Below are 23264 nucleotides of genomic sequence, written 5' to 3'. Positions count from 1 at the left end.
GAATTTTAGTTCAAGTTGCTAGACTTGCTCCCTTCCCCTCTCCACCCCCCGCACCCCCACCCCCCACCCCCTCCCTCCCGTCTCTTCCACTCATAGAAGATATGGATGTTAGCGTTTAGACTTGTTAGACCTGGTTAGAGAAGAAAGATAATCTGACAGATGTCGGCTCTGTTTCTAGAGTGATCCTAGAGCATTGACGTATATCAGAAATCAGAATTGTATTTTGCCAGAGAGAGAATCGCAATCGGAATGTTTTATTCACATTCAGGCCTCAGCCCCTAGTGAAGGGGTATACGTAAACATAATATGATTTTAACGAAACATAACCAAACTGTCAGAAATGTAGACAACAAAACATACATTATATTGGCTTTACGATGTAGCGATTTCTCTCAATTTGAATGCCTTATATACGAACACGGAAAAATTAAGAACTTCGTTTTGTATTGCTTGACGACGTTAAATAGAGATAGCTGTTCGTAGTATTTAGATTTAATAAGCATTTGTCGTATATTTCCTAGTGCCGGACAACAACAACAAAAAACACCCAAATGCCAGAGAGAGAGAAAGAGAGAGAGAGAGAGAATGCATGTGCCTGTGTCTGTATTATGTATGTATGTATGTATTTATATATATATATATATATATATATATGCATGCGCATATGCATGTATGTGCGTGTGCACTACCCTGTTATATTTTTTTTAACTGATGCCTCTTTCAAGAAGGGAACTGAAAAGCAAAATCATATTCCGAAAGTGAAAGGACGTTGTCAATGAGAACAAATCTTCGATTAAGACAACCATAAAGTATAAAGAAAAAGAAAGAAAAAAGAAAGAAGCAAACGAACAAAAGGAATAGATAGATAAAGAAAGAGAGAGAGACAGAAAGAAAGAAAGAAAGAAAGAAAGAAGGAAACTAAGATCGAAAACAACAGCGACAATCACAACAACAATAACACAGATAAACTTACTGACGAAACAGAAACACAGACAGGCCAAACATCATACATTCTCAGGATCGCATTAAACATCCAAAGTGATTCTTGCTTTACAACCTACAGTTTTCATAAACTTCCTCCATAGTAGTATGTTAGTATCAGTAGCTCAAGGAGGCATCACTGCGTTCGGTCAAATCCATATACGCTACACCACATCTGCCAAGCAGATGCCTGACCAGCAGCGTAACCCAACGCGCTTAGTCAGGCCTTGAGAAAAAAAAAGAAAAAAGAAAAAAAAAGATAGATACATAAAAATACTACTATTTATAAGGCGCAAACTCTTGATGAAGTTAAGGCTACATATTGAAGCTTCAGCGGCACACCCACACCCACACATTAAAGATCCTGTAATCCATGTCAGTGTTCAACTTCCTCCATTTGTAATCACTTTATTCAGCGACCGCTCCAGTGATGAAAGATCAATGAGGTTTAGGAGAGTACAGGATGAAATAACAATAACGAGCGGAAACTCTCTCCATTTTCAAGGTACACAACTTTTGGTCAATGCTGCTTATGGTACCGATTCAGCAGCTAGCACGCAGGTAAATAAAAGATACATTGAAGATACATTAGTTTCAGTTTCAGTTTCAGTAGCTCAAGGAGGCGTCACTGCATTCGGACAAATCCATATACGCTACACCACATCTGCCAAACAGATGCCTGACCAGCAGCGTAACCCAACGAATCCAGAATCAGCTCTTTATTTATCCAGTCTTTACGAACGATCTCTCCCGCGGTAAGCTTAAATGCAGCCAAGCGTATACACACGTAATCAGCAGCCACAGACCAGTGGCAGCCAGCTTGCGAGCAGCGGTCTTACCACTGACAAAGCTAACGAGCGCGCAGCAAGCGACGAGGGGAGAGGTATAAAATGGGTGTGGAGTAATAGTCTGAAAGGAATGATTAGAGAAACTCGGGGACTTGTAAGGTCTCCGCAATTAAATTCTGCGCGCTTGTTTTCAATGTGGAAGTTGGTGCTTGCTCTCACACTTCCTTTAAACTGAAATTGAAACTGCTGGTGTGATACGCATGTGATAAAAGAGTTAAAGATAAAAAGATCATAATGCTTTGGCAGTCAATCAGCGGCTTCGTGTGCTGGGTTGCTTTGGGTGAGTAGCTGTAGTATACTGGTGTTTATGTCTCTGTCTGTCCGTTTGACTGACTGCGTCTCTGTCTGTCTGTCTATCTGACCCATCTCTCTGTGCTGATAATGTTTGCTTCCATATCACTATTTTATACTTAAAAGTGTTCATGCTTTTATCCAATAAAGCAATGGACTCAAAATTGAATGGAGACTCGCATTTGTATAGTTACTTGAGGAAACATATCTTAACTGATTTGACTACACACACACACACACACACACACACACACACACACACACACACACACACACACACATATATATATATATATATATATATAGGAAGAACAAGAAGATCCCCCCCCAAAAAAAAAAACAAACAAACAACAACCACCAACCAACAATAACAGCAACACTATGACAACCACCACAACCACAACCACCACCACCACCACCAAAGTAACTGCTTATAGGAGGGGGGAAAAAGAAATATGTATAATCATATCTTTGATATATGCATAACAATAACAGCAGCACTATCACAACCACAACTACCACCACCATGAGGAAAAAAGAGAAAAAAGAAAAAAAAAGAAGTTTAATGTCATTAACTATGCAGCGCCAGTGACATGGCGGTGTAAATCAGAACAATAATGGCCAATACAATGAAAAAAGACGGAACACAAAAGAAAGGGATTGGGAGTGAATTAAACTAACTCTCGACCATCCATTTCTAAGTTCACGAAAACAAAAAAGTCAGTTCTTTCTATCCATGTAATGAAGCTGCTAACGGGCGCAATAGCCAAGTGGTTAAAGCGTTGGACTTTCAATCTGAGGGTCCCGGGTTCGAATCACGGTGACGGCGCCTGGTGGGTAAAGGGTGGAGATTTTTACGATCTCCCAGGTCAACATATGTGCAGACCTGCTAGTGCCTGAACCCCCTTCGTGTGTATACGCAAGCAAAAGATCAAATACGCACGTTAAAGATCCTGTAATCCATGTCAGCGTTCGAGTGGGCTTTTACGTGTATGACCGTTTTTACCCTGCCATGTAGGCAGCCACACTCTGTTTTCGGGGATGTGCATGCTGAGTATGTTCTTGTTTCCATAACCCACCGAACGCTGACATGGATTACAGGATTTTTAACGTGCGTATTTGATCTTCTGCTTGCGTATACACACGAAGGGGGTTCAGGCACTAGCAGGTCTGCACATATGTTGACCTGGGAGATCGTAAAAATCTCCACCCTTCACCCACCAGGCGCCGTCACCGTGATTCGAACCCGGGACCCTCAGATTGAAAGTCCAGCGCTTTAACCACTCGGCTATTGCGCCCGTCACTCCTCTTTCGAATACTGTATTTCGCAAGTGATTTTATTGTATGTCGTCATCAAAAGTCATTTTCAAGGCGTCTATGACATTTGTAATCCTTGCATCCTCCCTTAGGAACCCACATATTGGACAAGCGGAGAGTGTGGATGAGTCCGTGTAAACCCATCTTGGATGTGCGTCAGAGTCTTGTGTTCTGAATCGAAACATGGCTAAATCTATCCCATGTCGTTTTTTTCTGTTACCACCCCAATATATTCATTTACCTCGAACATATGTTTTGAACTAAGAAACCATTTTTAAATATACAATTTTCTATTTTAGACAGCCACATTTTTGTTGTTTTTTGGAAGCTATCACTCTGTCTTTAAATTCCGGAATAAAGCCTTTTCATATCCTACTCACACACACACACACACACACACACACACACACACACACACACACAGAGAGAGAGAGAGAGAGAGAGAGAGAGAGAGAGAGAGAGAATGACAAATGACAATTGTTTTATTAATGGTAAACTGGATAAGCTGAAAGCTTCTTTACACCATGCCCTCACACACACACACACACACACACACACACACACACACACACACACACACACACACACACACACACACAAACACACAACAGGCTTCTTCATTACTGTGAAAAAAAAATGTAATTCCAGTTAACCAAGCAGCAGCTGACCACCTAGTTAAAATCACTAACGAGATAAAACATCAATTTTTTCGTAGAAAAAACGTGCTAGCCACCTTCTTTGTCATAAAAAAGCGTATGACCAAGTATGACATTCACGATTACTCTATAAAATAAAATCAATTGGTTTATCAGGTTACATGTTTAAATATTTAAAAGCTTTTTTTAAGCAATAAAGTAATCAAACCAAAGGTAAGAAATACTTTAACTCCAGATCACTTGATATGGGAATCCCACAAGGATCGGTAATCGCACCAATACTTTTCAACATATTAACTCACGATTTTCCACGGTCTTTATCAACTAATGTTGAAAAGGTACAATATGCAGACGATATATGCATATGGATGAAACTAACAATGAAAAAAAATACCCCTCTCAGATCGATAAATTATGCAAAGAGGCTGTATCAAGAAGAACTAAATAAGCTGACTAACTATATGTCAGAAAATGGATTGACTCTGCAGCCAGAAAAGCCATGCATGATTCTGTTTATTCCTGGTTATAACCCAGACACATTACCCATTTTTGAAATAGATGGGTCAGTGATAAAATAAAACAAGTAGTAAAATTCCTTGGCGTATATATCACATCAAAACTGACATGGAATATACACTTGGAACACCTCTTAACAAAGGCTATAAAAAGCTTTAACTTATTAAAGATTGTTAGCAGGCAACACTGGGGTCAGGATACCTCTGTATTTATCCACCTAGCAACATCGCTAGTACGCTCAAAGCTAACCTGTGCACAAGAGGTATTCTTTTCTGCACCAAAATACTTCTTAAAGAAATTACAAAGTGTGATAGTAAAGCATATAAGCTTGCTATTGGTGTTCCAGTTCATGCTTCAACTTTAAAAACATACACAGAAATTAAAATATTACCCTTTGAAGGACAGATAAAACTTGCATCAGCAAAATATATCTTGAGAAGTACTACAGTTCAAAATTCACATATTGCCGAAGTCAGTTTAAATCAAACCATCATTTCCCTAAAAGAGCACAGTCTATTCACTCCCTCACGACTTATACCTCTGGCATATTTAAAACACCAGGAGTGAACCCAAATCAAACAGCCCTCGGTTGTCATGTACGACAATACCTAAATGGGAGATGAACAACGCAACATTTGACATTAATTACCTTGATTTAAAGAAAGCTGAAGGCCCTGCTCTCCCTGATTTTGTTAAATCTCACATTCAAGAAAATTGCCCAAATCACCTTAAAGTATATGCAGATGGTTCAGTACTTGATAACAATCAGGCAGGGGCAGCATTTATTATTCCGTCATTAAAAGTAGAGAAACACTATCATATCGGTAAAGATTTTTCAATATTCACAGCAGAACTTATGGCTATATTAATGGGATTAAATCACTTACTAGACCTTCACATTACCATATTTCAAGTGTTTTTTTTGTGTCGATTCTATATCTGTATTACAAGCATTAAAATCTTTTAATTTGAAGACAAGAGGAGAACTCGTAACAGAAACTCGTCATATAATTCATGTTTTTTACCATCCGTGGAACAAAGATTAATTTTTGTTGGATCCCTTCTCACGAAGGGAGATCTCACGAAGGGATCGTGGGAAATGAGCGGGTGGATCGTTGTACGAAAAAAGGCGCAATGAACATATACAGTGCCATAGAAATTCGTATTCCACATTCATTACAAGAAGGTTATTCTCTGCTGGAGAAAACTTGCGGGAACCATGTCAATAAACTAAAACAGGAATCTGATCTTGACAGAGAAAATACTGACAATAGCTCGCGAATTAATGATCGCATGTTTTACTTTAAAACGAAAGGACATCACAGTAGCAGAAGGCTCACCAGTCTAATATACAGACTACGACTGGGTGCCATAGAAACAAAATATACTTCAAATTTGATTTGCATTTGCGGCAATGAAATTACCCCCGTGCATATCATCTATAAATGTGAACAGTTAAAACCATACTTACCTATGTACTGTACAAAATCTGTAATTCCATCTACATCCATTAAAAATGTCTTATATGATAATCAACATGTATTTGAAATAGTTCAGAGTTTACTTTGGAGTCCCTTTGGCTCTTTGTTGTGATTCTACTGGTTGACTAGTTAGTTTATTTCATTTCGTTTATATTCCCTTTTTTTCTTTAAAAAAAAAATGCTAATTGAGGAGAGAGGAACAGGAAAAGTAGTGATGATTTAAGGCATGGGTGGGGTGGGGGAGATAATTGATTTTTGTCTAAAATCACAAATGTCAATAGACGTTAAGCAAAAGAACGAACATAGGAAGAAATAGAAAAAAAATCGGTACGGACACTGTAGACAGTATAAAAAAAGAAGAAAAAAAAGTTAAACGCGAAACACAAAAATAACATAAATATGACTCAGTCACACACACACACACACACACACGCGCGCGCGCTATCACACACACACATAAGCACCAGCTTACGCACGTACGCATACACGCGGTAATATACACTAATACTTCCCTGTTAAGAGAGAGAGAGAGAGAGAGAGAGAGAGAGCAAGGGGGGTGGGAGAGTTCATATGAAAACATCTGCAATGTTGAAAAGGTGTCCACGAATAACACATCACCAGAGGCAAACTACTTTTTTGTGGTGGTGATAGTGTCAACGGTGACAGTGTTGTGTCCATGAAAGTTGCTCACGGAACCTGGGGACTTGATGCATCCATCAGTGTCAACGAAGCTTTTCTAATTTGTGTCTTTCTCATTTGACTCCCACGGTTCCACTCTCGTCCTCGTCATCAACATCATCATCGTTATTGTCGTCATCATCATCATCATACTCGTCGTTGTGGTCACTACTATAACCATCACCACCACCGTCACCATCACCACCACCACCACCACCACCGTCGTCGTCGTCGTCGTCGTTATTGTCTTCATTATTGTCGTCATAATCACCAACACTATCATCGTTATTGTCGTGGTCGTCATCGTCGTCATCATCATCACCTCCACCACCATCGTTGTCATCATCATTATTCATCCCCGACACCCACGTCTCCTCCTTCTCCTCCTCCTTTTCCTCCTCCTCCTCATTATCCTTTATCATTACCACCACGATCATTATCATCACCACCACCACAACCACCACAAAAACTGTCGCCACCACCACCACCACCACCACCACCACCACAACCACCAATGTTATCATCATTATCACCATCACCATCACTATCGTCGTCCTCGTCCTCGTCATAATCATCATCATTATCATTATCCTTTATCATTACCACCACGATCATTATCATCACCACCACCACAACCACCACAAAAACTGTCGCCACCACCACCACCACCACCACCAATGTTATCATCATTATCACCATCACCATCACCATCGTCGTCGTCGTCCTCGTCATAATCATCATCATTATCATTATCCTTTATCATTACCACTACGATCATTATCATAACCACCACCTCAACCACCACAAAAACTGTCGCCATCACCACCACCACAACCACCAATGTTATCATCACCATCACCATCACCATCATCGTCGTCGTCCTCGTCATCATAATCATCATCATCGTCGTCGTCGTCGTCGCCGTTGTCGTCTTTGTCGTCGTCATCATCATCATCACCACCACCACCACCACCACCATCATCGTCGTCGTCCTCGTCATAATCATCACCGTCATCATTATCATTATTATCATCATTCTCGTCGTCGTGGTCACCAACATCATCATCATCATCATCATCATCATCATCATCAGGCGCTCAGCAGTTCCCAGTGTGGTGACGGGATTCCCAAACCCCTGTGTGTGTCACGGCGGCCCCACGCAATGCATCGGGGAGCAGACACCGGCAGATTAAGCCCGTGCAGCGTCAACATTGCCCGTGGTGGGCTGTGGGGTGTTGATTGAACACGATGTGTTTGCCCTCTGGGTCCTGGGGCAGGGGGTATGGTGGGGTGGGGTCCCTGGCTCCATCAAATGGTTCGTTCCTCACCACTTAGCTCTATCCAATGCTCTATCCATCCTTGCTCATCCATGGATAATGGAAATATTGACGTACACACACACACACACACACACACACACACACACACGCACGCACACACACACTCATACACACACACACACACACATATAAGCACACACACACACATATAAGCACACACACACACACACATATAAGCACACACACACACACACACACACACACACACACACACACACACACACACACACACACACACACAGATAGATTCCAGATTCCAGATGGTTTAATGTTCATAAGTCATCAGGCTTCTAACATTGTCAACAATAACAGACAGTATTCTAGTACATTACAATTTTGCTTGGACTCTGAATTACACAATCCTACAATTTACTTAGCTGACATATGGATAAGTCACACACACACACACACACACATACATACACACACGCACAAACACAAACACACACACACACACACACACACACACACACACACACACACACACACACACACACACACACACACACACCGCGCGATGTTAAGTGTGGTCAGTAAGATTTATACGAGTATACTTAAAAGAAGACTTACTAAATGGATGGATGACAATGGAAAAGTTGTTGAAGAGCAGGCAGGCTTCAGAAAATCATATTCAACGATTGATCATATCTATACCTTATCATCTATTGTAGAGAAATGTTTGAGTAGAAAAGGCAAAAAAATTGTATGTAGCTTTCATAGATCTGAGAAAGGCTTTCGATTCAGTCCATCATGCTTCCTTGTTTGGAGAGCAGGATTATCTGGCCCATTTTTTAATGCTTTAAGAGCTATGTATTCTTCAGTTTCATCATGTATTCGTGTGAATGAGGAAATGACTGATCTTTTTGGTTGTCCTTTAGGTGTTAAGCAGGGGTGCATTTTGAGTCCTACACTTTTCTCCTTATTCATAAATGAAATAGCCATAGCTCTAGAAGAGGTAGGAAAACATGGAATACGCAGAGATAGAGAGATAGAGAGAGTTCATATGAAAACATTTGCAATGCTGAAAAGTTGTCCACGAATAACACAACACATCAGTCATTTCAGTCCTCCAAAAACGTTCTGAAAACAAATGAGTGTACCTTTCTGATAATGTTATGGCATGCTGTAGTATCAAGGTCCCTAAAGTCCAGCAACGTATAGGACAATGGGTTGAAGCTATTCACCAAATAACTTGAGAAACAAAGGTAAACTATCAGCACCAGACACACACAGTGTGTGAGAGACAGACAGACAGAGAGAGAGAGACAATGTGAGAACTATCGAGGGATGTACTGTTACCTCACACACACACACAGACCATCGAGGGATGTACTGTTACCACAGAGAGAGAGAGAGAGAGAGAGAGAGACAATCAGCGGGAAATCCATTCAGGTACATGCAGGTTGGGGCAGCATCAGTGTGTGATAAATGTGGGGAAGAGCGCGTGGGGATGGCAGCTGGGGACGTGTGTGTGTGTGTGTGTGTGTGCGTCTGTGTGCACGCGCGCGCGCGTGTGTGTATGCATGTGTGTGTGTGTGTTTTGTGTGACTGTGTCTGTGATTTTCTCTCTCTGTTTGCGTGTGCGTATAACATAACAATGAATCACCGTGGAGCTTTCGTCATGGGTTTGCTATGTATGATTTGACCAGGAAAAAAGTCTATTACGTAGTATGAAAACACTTTTCCTTAGGATGTTACGAATGGTAAAAAAAATGAAGTCATCTTCATTGCTCTCGACTTAGATAACTTTTGATTGTTAAAGGTTGAGCAAAGAGCCAACTGTTCAGCTTCTAGTTAGAGCGTGAGATAGAGATTGTCTGATTTTTGTCTTCAGACTTTCACCACGGCGAAAACCTACTGTTATTACTGTATATTTACAAAAAGTACATTCAGTAGCACATATATACAACAGTTTCATCCTCGAAACACACACACACACACACACACAGCACGATCATGAACACCTGGGTCAGTAATCATAAGCGTGACATACACAACACTTTCATACATGTTGGTAATTCTAAAATTTTGATACACTACAATAAAACAACAACAACAACAACAACAAAACATTCATGTACTTGATGATAATTTAAATCAGTTAAAACTATCCATTTTTCAATGAAAGGATTTCAGGTGATTGGACATGGAAAGAAAAAAATAAAAAGGAAAAAAAGGGGAAAGAAAAGGGAAATTAATATACGTTACGAATTTCACGACGACAAACAGTTATTATATTTTGTTGAAATAGTTTTCATCAAATCATCAAATAAATTTCCAAAATATAAAGAACGTGGAAACCAGAGAGAGAGAGAGAGAGAGAGGGAGAGAAGGAGGGAGGGGGGTGGAGAGGGAGAGAGAGTAACACGATGGTGACAACTGCTCTGCTGAACATGAAAACAGGTAAAATGACACCATTGTGTCTTCATTGTCGGTGTGCTATGTTAAGTGAAGCGTAGGATGATTTCACTGAAGCTTGTATTTGTCCCGGGATTCTGAATAGCTGGTCAGCTGGTCTAATGGCAAAGTGATGTTCGCAATTTGCACGTGCGTTTCTGTGGATCAGAGACAAAAACGGCCGCCTGACTTGTTGCTGATGAATAGGTCTTCACTGAACTCTCAATCTAGCTCTTCATATTTGGGGAAATATTTGCTGTTGCTTAGAACAATGTAAGCTTGATGAAAACAGAACTGATCTTTATTGCAACATTTTTTATATATTGTTTTAGTATATACTTGACACTCAATGCAACATTTAATAGCTAAATTCACTCAGACATATGACTTCGTAAACTATGCATTGTCGTCTTGCATTTATTTGAAGACAATGGTTAAGCAACCAATATATGCTTAGTCAAATGTTCGTGATGAATGAATACTTTCTGGCAAACGGAATGAATTTCTTTCATTTTGCCTTGGCTAGGCTTTTTTTCTTAGAGACGAATTTTCCTATAGAATTCATCAAATATGTGATAGGCGGTATATTTGAAAACATCATGCCATTTCAAAACTGAAGCACGACGTAAAGTTATACAACGCATAATATAGACTCCATAATAAAAGGTATCTTTAGCTTATTTCGAAAATGCAGATCACTTTTATATCGATTGATTTATGTAGGCACACTGGCAGCGCTTACCGGCCCAAGTAGGGATTGTTAGGGCAAGTACAAAACGTTTGAGAACATTGTCTATGAATGAATGACAAAATCATCGACTGAAAACAACTATTTAAAACAAAAAAAAGTAATGTAATATTCTGCTTAAACTTCAGACTTGAAGCCAAACGTACAGATGTGATTGATAGACAGTAATCATAACATCATGCAGCGTTTTCACAACATAATGATCAAGAAAAAAGGCCTCTTTCGCTTTTATTTGGTGATCCTGTTTTCTTTGATTTCTTCTTTTTTTTCTTTTCTTTTTTTTACACATGCTTATTTTGGCGTCGAGCTTCAGACTTGAAGTAAAAAAAGAGAACTATAATGAATAACTATTGACAATAGGCAAGAGAGAGAGAAAGAGAGACTGACAGACAGAGAAAGAGACAGAGACAGAGAGAGAGAGAGAGAGGCATACCATCAGAAAATTCGTAATTTTTGTGTTGACGGAAGAGGAGTAAGTGCTGTGCGCTTTAGATACTGCCCTCACAAGGAAGGGAAGAGAGATAGAGGGAGGGGGGGGGGAGGTTGGAGGCGGGCGGTGGGAAGGGGGTGAGGGCGTTAGGGGGGAAGTGGGGACGCCATACAGATAAATAAATCTACATCACAACTGGCAACCGTGAGCCATACTCATGCACGAGATGAAAGGCGAACCCATCACAGAAAATTAACGACCGACTTCAGCACGTGGACCACGGACTGTGCGCCTGCTGGTTGTGATCCCTGTGATGGATTACCCAGGGACTGACTGCCTGTCTGACGGAAGGTCTACAGGGAAAACTTACCATGATTAAACGAAAGGACGAACGACGCGAAAGCCTGATGGTTACAGCACCGTATTTTCGTTCCTAGAGTCCTGGGTTCGAATCATGGTTGTGTCTTGTGGAGAGATTTCCTATCTCCATCGTCAAGATATCTGCAGACTTGCTAGAACCTCAAGCGCACAGGCCTTCACGTATACACAATCAGAATTTCATATACGGAAGTTAAAGATCCTGTTATCTATGTCATTGTTCGGTGGTTTATGGAAACACGAACATACCCATCATGCGCACCTTCGAAAACGGAGAATGGCTGCTTGAAAGGCAAACTCCAGGCACACAAACAGGGCAGTCTCCAGGCATACAAACAGGGCAGTCTCCAGGCATACAAACAGGGCAGTCTATAGGCATACAAACAGGGCAGTCTATAGGCATACAAACAGGGCAGTCTATAGGCATACAAACAGGGCAATCTCCAGGCATACGAACAGGGCAGTCTATAGGCATACAAACAGGGCAATCTCCAGGCATACAAACAGGGCAAACTCCAGGCACACAAACAGGGCAAACTCCAGGCATACAAACACGGTAATCTCCAGGCATACGAACAGGGCAATGTCCAGGCATACAAACACGGCAATCTCCAGGCATACGAACAGGGCAATGTCCAGGCATACAAACAGGGCAGTCTCCAGGCATACAAACAGGGCCAAAGAACGGTGAGGTGCAACGCTGGAAAGCTGATGGCTTACAAAAACAATATGTGCGCAGTGAAGCGCAGCGCGGACCTTATGCCGAGATGTTTTGACCAGAGAATCAACGGAAGTTCTCTGTGTGTGTGTGTGTGTGTGTGTGTGTGTGTGTGTGTGTGTGTGTGTGTGTGTGTGCGAGCGCGCGCGCGTGCGTGCGTGTGTATATGTGTAAGTGTGTGTGTGTGTGTGTTGTGTGCTTGTGTGTGTGTGTGTGTGTGTGTGTGTGTGTGTGTGTGTGTGCGTGCGTGCGTGCGTGTGTATATGTGTAAGTGTGTGTGTGTTGTGTGCTTGTATATATATATATATATATATATATATATATATATGTATGTGTGTGTGTGTGTGTGTGTGTGTGTGTGTGTGTGTGTGTGTGTGTAAGTGTGTGTGTGTTGTGTGCTTGTATATATATGTGTGTGTGTGTGTGTGTGTGCGGAGGGGGGGGGGGGGGGCACCCTTCTTGTTCATGTGAAAAAAATAAAAAGAAAGAAAAAGAAACAGAAAAAAAACAAAAAAACATGCACAATGTACTTGGACGTTCTGGAAATGTGCCTTGCGACATTATTTGCACTTTTATCATTTATGATAATAATAATGGTATTTATATAGCGCTGGATCAAAGCGCTTTCGCACCAGTCATTCACACGCACGCATTACTTGTAGTTTTGTAACAAATATAAGCAAAGTATAAGGGTGGCCGGTGAGGCAGCGCGGAAAGAGTTGGAGGGAATTCGCCTCTTTCGCAATCTGCGTGATCACTGTAGCGAGAAAGGTCAGAACCACTCACCACAAGTACAGCGATTAAATATTGACTCAAATATGACCGGTAACCTCCCGTTGTGTTCACAGTCTGTGGGTGAAGACCAGCTGTCCTGTTTTGATGTGTTGATGTCAAGACAAGACGTGTTTCCTTAACAAAACTGCGGTGGGAGGGCGGGGATGGGGGGGCGGGGGTGGTGGTGGGGGGGTGGGGGGGGGGGGGGCACATGAAAATGTTACATTAGCTATGATGACATCCGTCACTTTTTTTCTCTTTTTTTTTCTCTCTTTTTTGTTTTTTTGTTGCTGCCCCATCATCTGCACCGTTTTAGTGGCATTACTCCCACGCCGCTCATTTAGATAACCCCCATACACGGCCACACCCGGGTTCGTCCGTCACAGTTCCAGCGTCGACAGTCTGCAGGGAACCATCGATGTTAGGTCGCCAGGAGGCCACACACCAGAGGAGACTCTGCACTGCTGCTGAGTCACTTCGGTGGTGTTCAGTGGTGCCTGTTCTGTTTTAACGTACTTAGGACACCACCTACTAAGCCCCCTACTAACGTCAATAATGGCTTAGTCATGGAGCCAGACTGAGTGAGCGTCCCTCCCAGAGTGGAGACCGCCACCACGTCTCTCAAACAACAGCACCCCATGAATCGACACTGAAGACATTGACAGGACTCACCCCAAGCACAGAAGTGGAGGGGTATCGAAACTGAGGTCACCATGAGAGCAGGGCATGAAAGGCCACAGACTTTTAGACTGTTTAGTTTATACTGATGATGATGGTGAAGGAGGAGGAGGATGACGATGACGATGACAATGGGGGTCCATTTTGGTTTGGGACTGCGTGACAAGGCTGCACTCTACGCTTCCATCCGTCACATATTGAGTATGTACATGTATTAGGACAGGACTTTATATAACAGAATTTTCTTTTCCTGATCATCTATATCTGTGTTGTATTGTGGCATGTTTCAAATAGAATACTGTTTAAACCAAATGTTACAAGTCAAAGGAGACTAGAGAAGTGTCACACGCGAACGCACGCAAATAATTCCATCCCACGTTTGATAAAACTTAAAGGGCAACTGTCAATCGCTTGTTACAGCCATCTCTTCAGTCACGTTGTAGGTCTAATATCACTTACAGTGAAAAGACGTTAAACTAAAGAACGAACGAACGAACGTTGTAGGTGAAATCGCAGTAGGTTTCAGAGTGATATATATATATATATATATATATATATATATATATATAGTATAAACCTATAAAACGATGAGCCTATATACATTTTTTATGACGAATAGAATACCTAGAGTTCAGAGTATTACACACACACACACACACACACACACACACACACACACACACACACACACACACACACACACACACGCACGCACGCACGCACGCACGCACACACACACACACACACACACACACACACACACATTGAGGGCGCGCGCGACATGCAAAACAAACACGAAAGATCAATCGCGAACTCCAAAACGACGAAATTATACGTGACGCCATTATTATACACTCTAACTCGCTACCTCACAAGGGAATCCCACACAACGCAGACAACGACGCCACATGACCCAACACCACCACACCACCGCATAGCACATAGCGGATAAGGCCATATGCGCTGACCCACTCGTTAAAACACTACACCGCACCAATGCTCTCGAATGATCGCTTCAGTGCATTGCCATTCCTATGCTATACAACCCCCTACACTGTCCTCCCCTGAACTTTGTACTACACTGTGTAGAACCACCACCCAAGACAGTCCTTCCCAACGCTCCATTATCAATAACTGAATCATATCACCATCCAACGCGGCACTGTGATCATAGTGCTCCTATTTGCAAGTCTATCCAGTGTTTTCCCTCGCTGCAAGTTCCGATGTCTGCGTGTGCCTCCAGCACACTACACCTCCACTGAATGCGCAAATCTGCATCACACGATTCCTGGATGCAACACCAAAGCACGATGCTGCATCACGGCAATTCTCAATGCAGCACTACATTACAACACAGGTCAGAACTATACCATGTGTGTGAGATCGTTCAGTGCCAGAATACACTTCAGCTGCGTTGCCCTTCCTGAAAAGTACTTCACCAAACCATCTGGTGCAATAGTATTGTATTGTATTACTCTTTTTTGTCACAGCAGATTTCTCTGTGTGAAATTCGGGCTGCTCTTCTAGGGAGAATGCGTCGCTAGACTGAGATCGCCACCCATTTTTTGTGTATTTTCCTGCTTGCAGTTGTTGGGTTTTTTTCATTTGTTTTCCTATCAAAGTGGATTTTTCTGCAGAATTTTCCAGGGACAACCCTTTTGTTGCTGTGGGTTCTTTTACGTGCGCTTAAGTGCATGCTGCACACGGGACTTCGGTTTATCGTTACATCCGAATGAACACCACTCAAAGTCTTGTGGAGGGATGGATAATACTTGCGTCTGTACCGGGATTCGAACCAGTGCGCTCAGATTTTCTCGATTCCTAGGCGGACGCGTTACCTCCAGACCATCACTCCAATACAAAGCTGCACCATTCCTTGGTAACTCTTTGAGGTCCGGCTACAGATTTGCCATCTTGGCCTACAAGTCCAAAGGCCCCAGATCGCCTTCACAGACAGGCAGCTTCTGTAGACAACGGGCTATCTACGTTTCCAGTCCGTCGGGGGCGATCCGGGGCCATTGGTCTTGAACCCGAATAGCGCGATTGTCTTATCAGTGACGGTGCGATAAGAGGGAGGACAGTCACTTCAACACGGTTGACGGGCGCAATAGCCGAGTGGTTAAAGCGTTGGACTTTCAATCTGAGGGTCCCGGGTTCGAATCTCGGTGACGGCGCCTGGTGGGTAAAGGGTGGAGATTTTTCCGATCTCCCAGGTCAACATATGTGCAGACCTGCTAGTGCCTGAACCCCCTTCGTGTGTATACGCAAGCAAAAGATCAAATACGCACGTTAAAGATCCTGTAATCCATGTCAGCGTTCGGTGGGTTATGGAAGCAAGTACATACCCAGCATGCACACCCCCGAAAGCGGAGTATGCCTGCCTACATGGCGGGGTAAAAACGGTCATACACGTAAAAGCCCACTCATGTACATACGAGTGAACGTGGGAGTTGGAGCCCACGAACAAAGAAGAAGAAGAAGACTTCAACACGGCGGGACGGGTGGCTGGGTCATCAAACTTGAGAACTTCAGTGTCGAGCAACTGCTTCCTGGGTGAAACATGTACACTACGCTACATTTGCCAAGCAGATGCCTGACCAGCAACGAAACCCAATGCGCTCAGATAGAGAGAGAGAGAGAGAGAGAGAGAGAGAGAGAGAGAGAGAGAGAGAGGGAGAGAGAGAGAGAAAGAGAGGGAGAGAGAGAGAGGGAGAGAGAGAGAGAGAAAGAGAGGGAGGGAGAGAGAGAGGGAGAGAGAGAGAGAGGGAGGGAGAGAGAGAGAGGGAGAGAGAGAGAGAGGGAGAGAGAGAGACAGGGAGGGAGAGAGGGAGAGAGAAAGAGAGAGAGAGAGGGAGGGAGAGAGGGAGAGAGAAAGAGAGAGAGAGAAAGAGAGGGAGGGAGAGAGAGAGAGAGAGGGGGAGAGAGAGGGAGAGAGAGAGAGAGAGGAGAGAGAGAGAGAGAGAGAGAGAAAGAGAGAGAAAGAGAGGGAGGGAGGGAGAGAGGGAGAGAGAGAGAAAGAGAGGGAGGGGGAGAGAGTGAGAGAGAGTGAGAGAGGGACAGAGAGAGAGAGAGGGGGAGAGAGAGAGAAAGAGAGGGAGGGAGAGAGAGAGAGAGGGAGGGAGAGAGAGAGGGAGAGAGAGAGAGAAAGAGAGGGAGGGAGAGAGAGTGAGAGAGAGAGTGAGAGAGAGAGAGGGAGAGAGAGAGAGGGGAGAGAGAGAGAAAGAGAGGGAGGGAGAGAGAGAGAGAAAAAGAGAGGGAGAGAGAGAGAGAGAGAGTGAGAGAGTGAGAGAGAGAGAGGGAGAGAGAGAGAGGAGAGAGAGAGAGAGAGGGAAGAAGAGAGCAATCAAAACAGTCGAGAATCATTAAAAAAAAAAACATCAAAAAGAAAGTTTCAACAATAACAACAAACAAACAAACAAATAAACGACAAAGAACAACAACAAGAAGAAAAGAAAGCTTTCAATTAATCACCGGTGAAAGAAAGTCAATTCTTTTAATTGAAAAAAAAAATCGTTTCCTCTTTTTTTTCTTCTAAATAAATGGTTTAACCCATCACGGAAACAGATCGCTTATTATCTGATGAAAATCAATGATAGGTACCTCAGGCATTATCGGAAAACCCAACTAAGGTACACACACACACACACACACACACACACACACACACATGACCTAAAGATTGAGAAAGGTACACACACACACACACACACACACACACACACACACACACACACACACACCTAAAGATTGAGAAAGGTAGATATTTAAATATTCCACAAGAAGACAGATTGTGCAACAAGTGTAACATCCTGGAAGACGAAATCCATCTTCTTGATCATTGTATTAAATATAAAACCTTAAGGCAACAATTTTTAAAGGATATTCAAAATTCGAATAACACAGGACATATTCCCAGTCAGGTGATGCTAACAGATGATGAATATATACAAACAAGATTAGGAAAATTTGTGTATGAATGCTGCTGCTATTTACCGCATTAACTGATTGATAAATTGTGTTTTTCATTCGTTCATTCATTTACCATTGCAATTGTGTCTTATAAACCTTACGGTTTCATGACAATAAAATCTATTCTATTCTATTCACACACACACACACACACACACACACACACACACACACACACACACACACACACACACACACACACACAGAGAGAGAGAGAGAGAGAGAGAGAGAGAGAGAGAGCAATTAAATCGAAACTATTGTTGGCCTCAATTAAACTATATACGGATCAACAATACAGGGGATGAACCTGAAAGAAATAGGGTTTGGAGCATATTGAACTGATATTGATCCTGAGAGTTTGCAAGTTTAAAATCACAGCACAATGCTTTGGTGTTTATAATTATGGGCCAGCGTTATTTTGGTTGGTTGCGTCCGCATGCGTATGGCTGTGTGTGTGTGTGTGTGTGTGTGTGTGTGAGAGAGAGAGAGAGAGAGAGAGAGAGAGAGAGAGAGAGAGAGAGAGGGGCGTGATCCCAGTGTAGAAAAATGAAGGGTGAATTGGTCTTTTAATCATTGTTTTAATAGCCTGGTTAACAGTTTGGGCTATCTTAACTGGTTTTGATTAGTCAAGAACTGACGAGTAATCAGCCCTCGATTGAGCGAAAAGCAACATTATTATTATTATTATTATTATTATTATAGTAGTAGTAGTAGTAGTAGTAGTAGTCGTAGTAGTAGATGATGATTATCATTATCGTTATTGCTATTGTTGTTGTTGTTGCTATTATCTTCATCTTCTTCATCTTCATCATCAATACTGTTATTGTCATTATTGTCATAATTACTATCATCAATATCAATGGTAGTCCCCCGTGTGGATGCCGGGGGTCTTTCAGTATAAATCCTTCTGGAAATTCTGTGCTAGAGATTTCCTCTCTTCTGTCCCTCTCTTTGTTTCTGCCTTTTTTCTATCTTCACTGTTGTCTCCTTTTTCCGCCTTCCCAATCCATTCCCCTTTCTTCTTTTTTTTCCAGCAAGCCTTGACACTCTTTTTTCTCTTTTCCGTAGTCTATGATGTACTATCTGTGCTGTGTTTTGCTATGGCGATTAGGCAGTGAGATGTAAACACTGGGATGGGCACTAGCTGCCCATTTTGAAGTGTTATTTGCCGATATGACCTTTTCTGTGTATTTTTTGTTTGGTTTTGAAGTATTCTTTTTTTTTCTTCCTTTGTTATGATTTTTTTCTTCTTTTCTTTTTTTGTAATCTGGGGATGATAAATTAAGCGGAATGGCAGGTGTCGTAAGCATGAGGAGCTGAATGGTTGGGATACTGTGTCATAAACTGTGTTTTGTGGGTTTGTCTTGTTTTTTTTAAATTTATTTGTTTGTTTGTTTGTTTTTGTTTTTTTGTTTTTTTGTTGTTCTTGTTGTTGTTGTAGATGTGACAGTTTTGTGTTGACGCGGTTGAGCATTTGTATGGTTTTTACAGTCCTGATATGGCCCTATGCGATCGGCTGGACTATAAGAGTACTATTTGTAGCAGCAGCAGCAGCAGTAGTTGTGATAAGAAACTCTAGGGAAAGCTGGACAGTACAAGGTCTTCAGAGAAGAAGCCCCGCCTCAGTCAAGTGTTTCAGCCCTGAACTCCTTACACTCTTAGGGGGCCGGGCCGCACCCAGGTCATGACTCCTGGATGGCCTTGTATTGCCGCCTTTTTGTTTTTTGTGTGGAACCTTTATAGAAACTTTCCTTTTCCTTTCCGTGTAGTGGGGTCTGTGACGGGGTTCACTACGGGGGATGAGACGGCCCTCAGAACAGCGCTGTTCACCACTGCCCAGTATGACGTGTCTGTGAGGCCCACTCAAACCACTGTGGTCACCCTGTCCATCGTGCCCACGTCCCTCAACTCCATCGTGAGTATGAGAATGAGTTTGTTGAAACTTTGTCTGACTTTATGAAAACATATTATGCACAAGTTTAAAAATAAATATCACCGTTCTACTCGACTAGATATCACGTTTTTTTTTTGTCAGTGCAGTTCGTGTTATTTGAAATTAGATGCTTTTGTGTTCAGGTGATACTCTAAATGCTGCATTATTCAAATTACGTAATTGCAAGTTCGTCATATACTGTTTAACCTTGCAACAGACATTGTCGCTTTGTACTGTTAACCTTTTGTCAATTCTTTTTTCATGTGCCACCCCCTCCCCCCATGCCCCACCCTCCCCATGCCCTCCCTCCCCCCATGCCCACCTCCCCCCATGCCCTCCCTCCCCCCATGCCCCCCCCTCCCCCCATGCCCCTCCCCCCATGCTCCCCCCTCCCCCATGCCCCCAACCCATCGCCCCATCCGTCCCCGGGGACTTTTTGGAATAAATCTTGACTAGCATCCAGACCACCACTTGAAGTCTAGTGGAGGGGTGGGGCGGGATCAGCAAATCCCGGTTCCTGTGTGGGACTCGAACCTGTGGGCGTGTTACCACGGGGCCAGCGTTCCACCATTCTGGCGGCAATGCAGCTCTGTTGGAGCAGGACATTCCGTTAGACGAAAGAAATTCATAACACACAAGTCATGGTCACATTTTATGGAGGCATTGATTTGAACAGTGTCAAACTCCAGATATGTCATAAAACAAGTACACGCATTCTGTTGGCAGGACAAGACATATCTAATAAGGTCATGTACTAATATTTTACATACTTGTGAATAGTGCCACGGGTATCTTCAGTTACAAGTCAATACCTTTAGATGCTTCTTCATAAATTTCTCAACAAAGCATAATAATAGGACTGTGCTACATAAGTGTTCTTTTAATTGATTAAACAACTGCATTTAATTTTGCAACATGTTGTGAAGGTAACGGCAGTGCTATGCTGCTGCTGCCGTTGATGGTAGTTGTGATGATGTTGATTAAAAGTGAAATGTGAAATGGTGAATGCGGTGATGAAGAAGATGACGATGATGCTAATGGTGATGATGATGATGATGATGGTGATGGTGACAGTGACGATGGTGATTTTGATGTTGATGAGGATGGCGATGATGGCGGTGGTGGTGGTGGTGAGGTTGATGATGATGACGATGAAGATGCAGATGGTGATGTTGATTTTGATGATGAAGGTGACAGTGACGATAATAATGATGACAGTGACGATGATAATGATGACAGTGACGATGGTGATGTTGATGGTGATGAGGATGGTGATGTTGATGGTGATGGTACTGCTGATATCGGATGGTTGTGATGATGATGATTTCAGGATATCAGGGCACAGACGATGTCTCTCTCCGGATGGTGGGTTCTGGTGAGTGAATGCCTTAAGGACACACAGGCCTAATTGATTCTGTCTCTGTTGCTCTCTCTCTCTCTGTGACTGTCTGTCTGTCTGTCTGTCTGTCTCTCTCTTCAGTCATTATATCTTGTGACACGTGTAGTATATTGCCATAGTATTAGTATGACTATGATTTGTCAATTACAGAGGAATTTCTCTTCTCTCTATCGCTGGAAAGATACTTGCCCGCATCGACCTCAACAGGCTCATCACCAACATCTCTGAGGGCAACCTTCCCGAAGCCCACTGTGGTTTCCATCCTGGCCGCAGTACCATAGACATGGTGTTTGCTGTGCGACAAGTCCAGGATGAATGCATCGAACAGCAGATAGACTTGTGCGCAGTGTTCATAGACCTGACCAAAGCTTTTGACACTGTAAACAGAGAAGCTTTGCGGACCATCCTGATGAAGCTGGGCTGCCCGCGCAAGTTTACCATCTTGATACGGCTCTTCCATGCCAACATGACTGGACAAGTTCTCTCCAATGGTGACTACACAAACTCCTTCAACATCTCAAACGGAGTGAAACAGGGCGGTGTCCTCGCCTCCGTGATGTTCAACTTGTTCTTCACGCAGGTTCTACTCCATGCTGTGAAAAATCTGGACTTGGGCGTATACATCAAATACCGCCTGGATGGATCCGTGTTCGACCGTCGTCGTCTCGCCACTCGAACCAAGACCTTGGAGAAACTCATCCTTGAAGCCCTCTTTGTGGATGACTGTGCCCTCATGGCACACAAGTAAAACCACCTGCAGGTCATTGTCGGTCACTTTGCAGAAGCATCCAAACTGTTCGGACTGGTCCAAGCCGCCTCAAACACAACCAAGCGCCAGTCAGCCATTACCATTGATGGAGTCCAACCTGTGTTTGTTTTTCTGTGCCATTTGTGTTTGTCTCCGTGTTGACTGATGGAAAGCTGTGACCAGCGCTGAGTTGATGTATTTTTTGGTGTGTGTGTGTGTGTGTGTGTGTGTGTGTGTGTGTGTGTGTGTGTGTGTGTGTGTGTGTGTGTGATCTTCAGTTTAACTTCTATTCACTAGACGTTTTATCAAACGGACTCTGTGTGTGTGTGTGTGTGTGTGTGTGTGTGTGTGTGTGTGTGTGTGTGTGTGTGTGTGTGTGTGATCTTCAGTTTAACTTCTATTCTCTAGACGTTTTATCAAACGGACTGTGTGTGTGTGTGTGTGTGTGTGTGTGTGTGTGTGTGTGTGTGTGTGTGTGTGTGTGTGTGCGTGTGTTGTCGTTGTTGTTGCTGTTTTTGTTGTCGTGAAGAAGAGAAAGATATTATACTCTGTGTGTGTGTGTGTGTGTGTGTGTGTGTGTGTGTGTGTGTGTGTGTGTGTGTGTGTGTGTGTGTGTGTGTGGGTGTGTGTTGTTGTTGTTGTTGTTTCTGTCGTCGTAAACAAGCCAAAGACACTATACTCTGTGTGTGTGTGTGTGTGTTGTGTGTGTGTGTGTGTGTGTGTGTGTGTGTGTGTGTGTGTGTGTGTGTGTGTGTGTTGTCGTTGTTTTTGTCGTCGTAAGGAAGCGAAAGATACTCTACTTGCCCGATACCTTATTGCTGGTTCAGATGGTTGAACGCCTGTCGATCTCGCAGTAAAAAATGTGACGAGTTGGAATCACAGACACCCAACAAATGTAAACATTTTCGATGCCCATCTATCGTTGTGCTGGTGTCAGTGGAGTGTTCAATAGGTCCCATATGTCGTTGTGCTGGTGTCAGTGGA

At 42.8% G+C, this 23264-nt stretch overlaps 1 protein-coding gene across 1 annotated transcript in view; it reads left to right on the top strand.

Moving 5' to 3' along the window:
- The first annotated feature begins 1888 nt into the window (after window positions 1-1888).
- LOC143291261 (acetylcholine receptor subunit alpha-1-B-like) overlaps window positions 1889-23264 on the top strand; it is a 34563-nt gene continuing 13187 nt past the window's right edge. The window contains exons 1-3 of the mRNA XM_076601090.1: window positions 1889-2109; window positions 19970-20115; window positions 21464-21508. Of these exons, the coding sequence (XP_076457205.1) occupies window positions 2064-2109; window positions 19970-20115; window positions 21464-21508 (237 nt within the window). The 5' untranslated portion in view covers window positions 1889-2063. The remainder of the gene's footprint in view (window positions 2110-19969; window positions 20116-21463; window positions 21509-23264) is intronic.

Source organism: Babylonia areolata, chromosome 1 (assembly GCF_041734735.1).
Source record: "Babylonia areolata isolate BAREFJ2019XMU chromosome 1, ASM4173473v1, whole genome shotgun sequence".
NCBI classification, from domain to species: Eukaryota; Metazoa; Mollusca; class Gastropoda; order Neogastropoda; family Buccinidae; genus Babylonia; species Babylonia areolata.
Note: the sequence above shows the minus strand (reverse complement) of the source record. Positions and strands in the feature narration are given on the sequence as shown.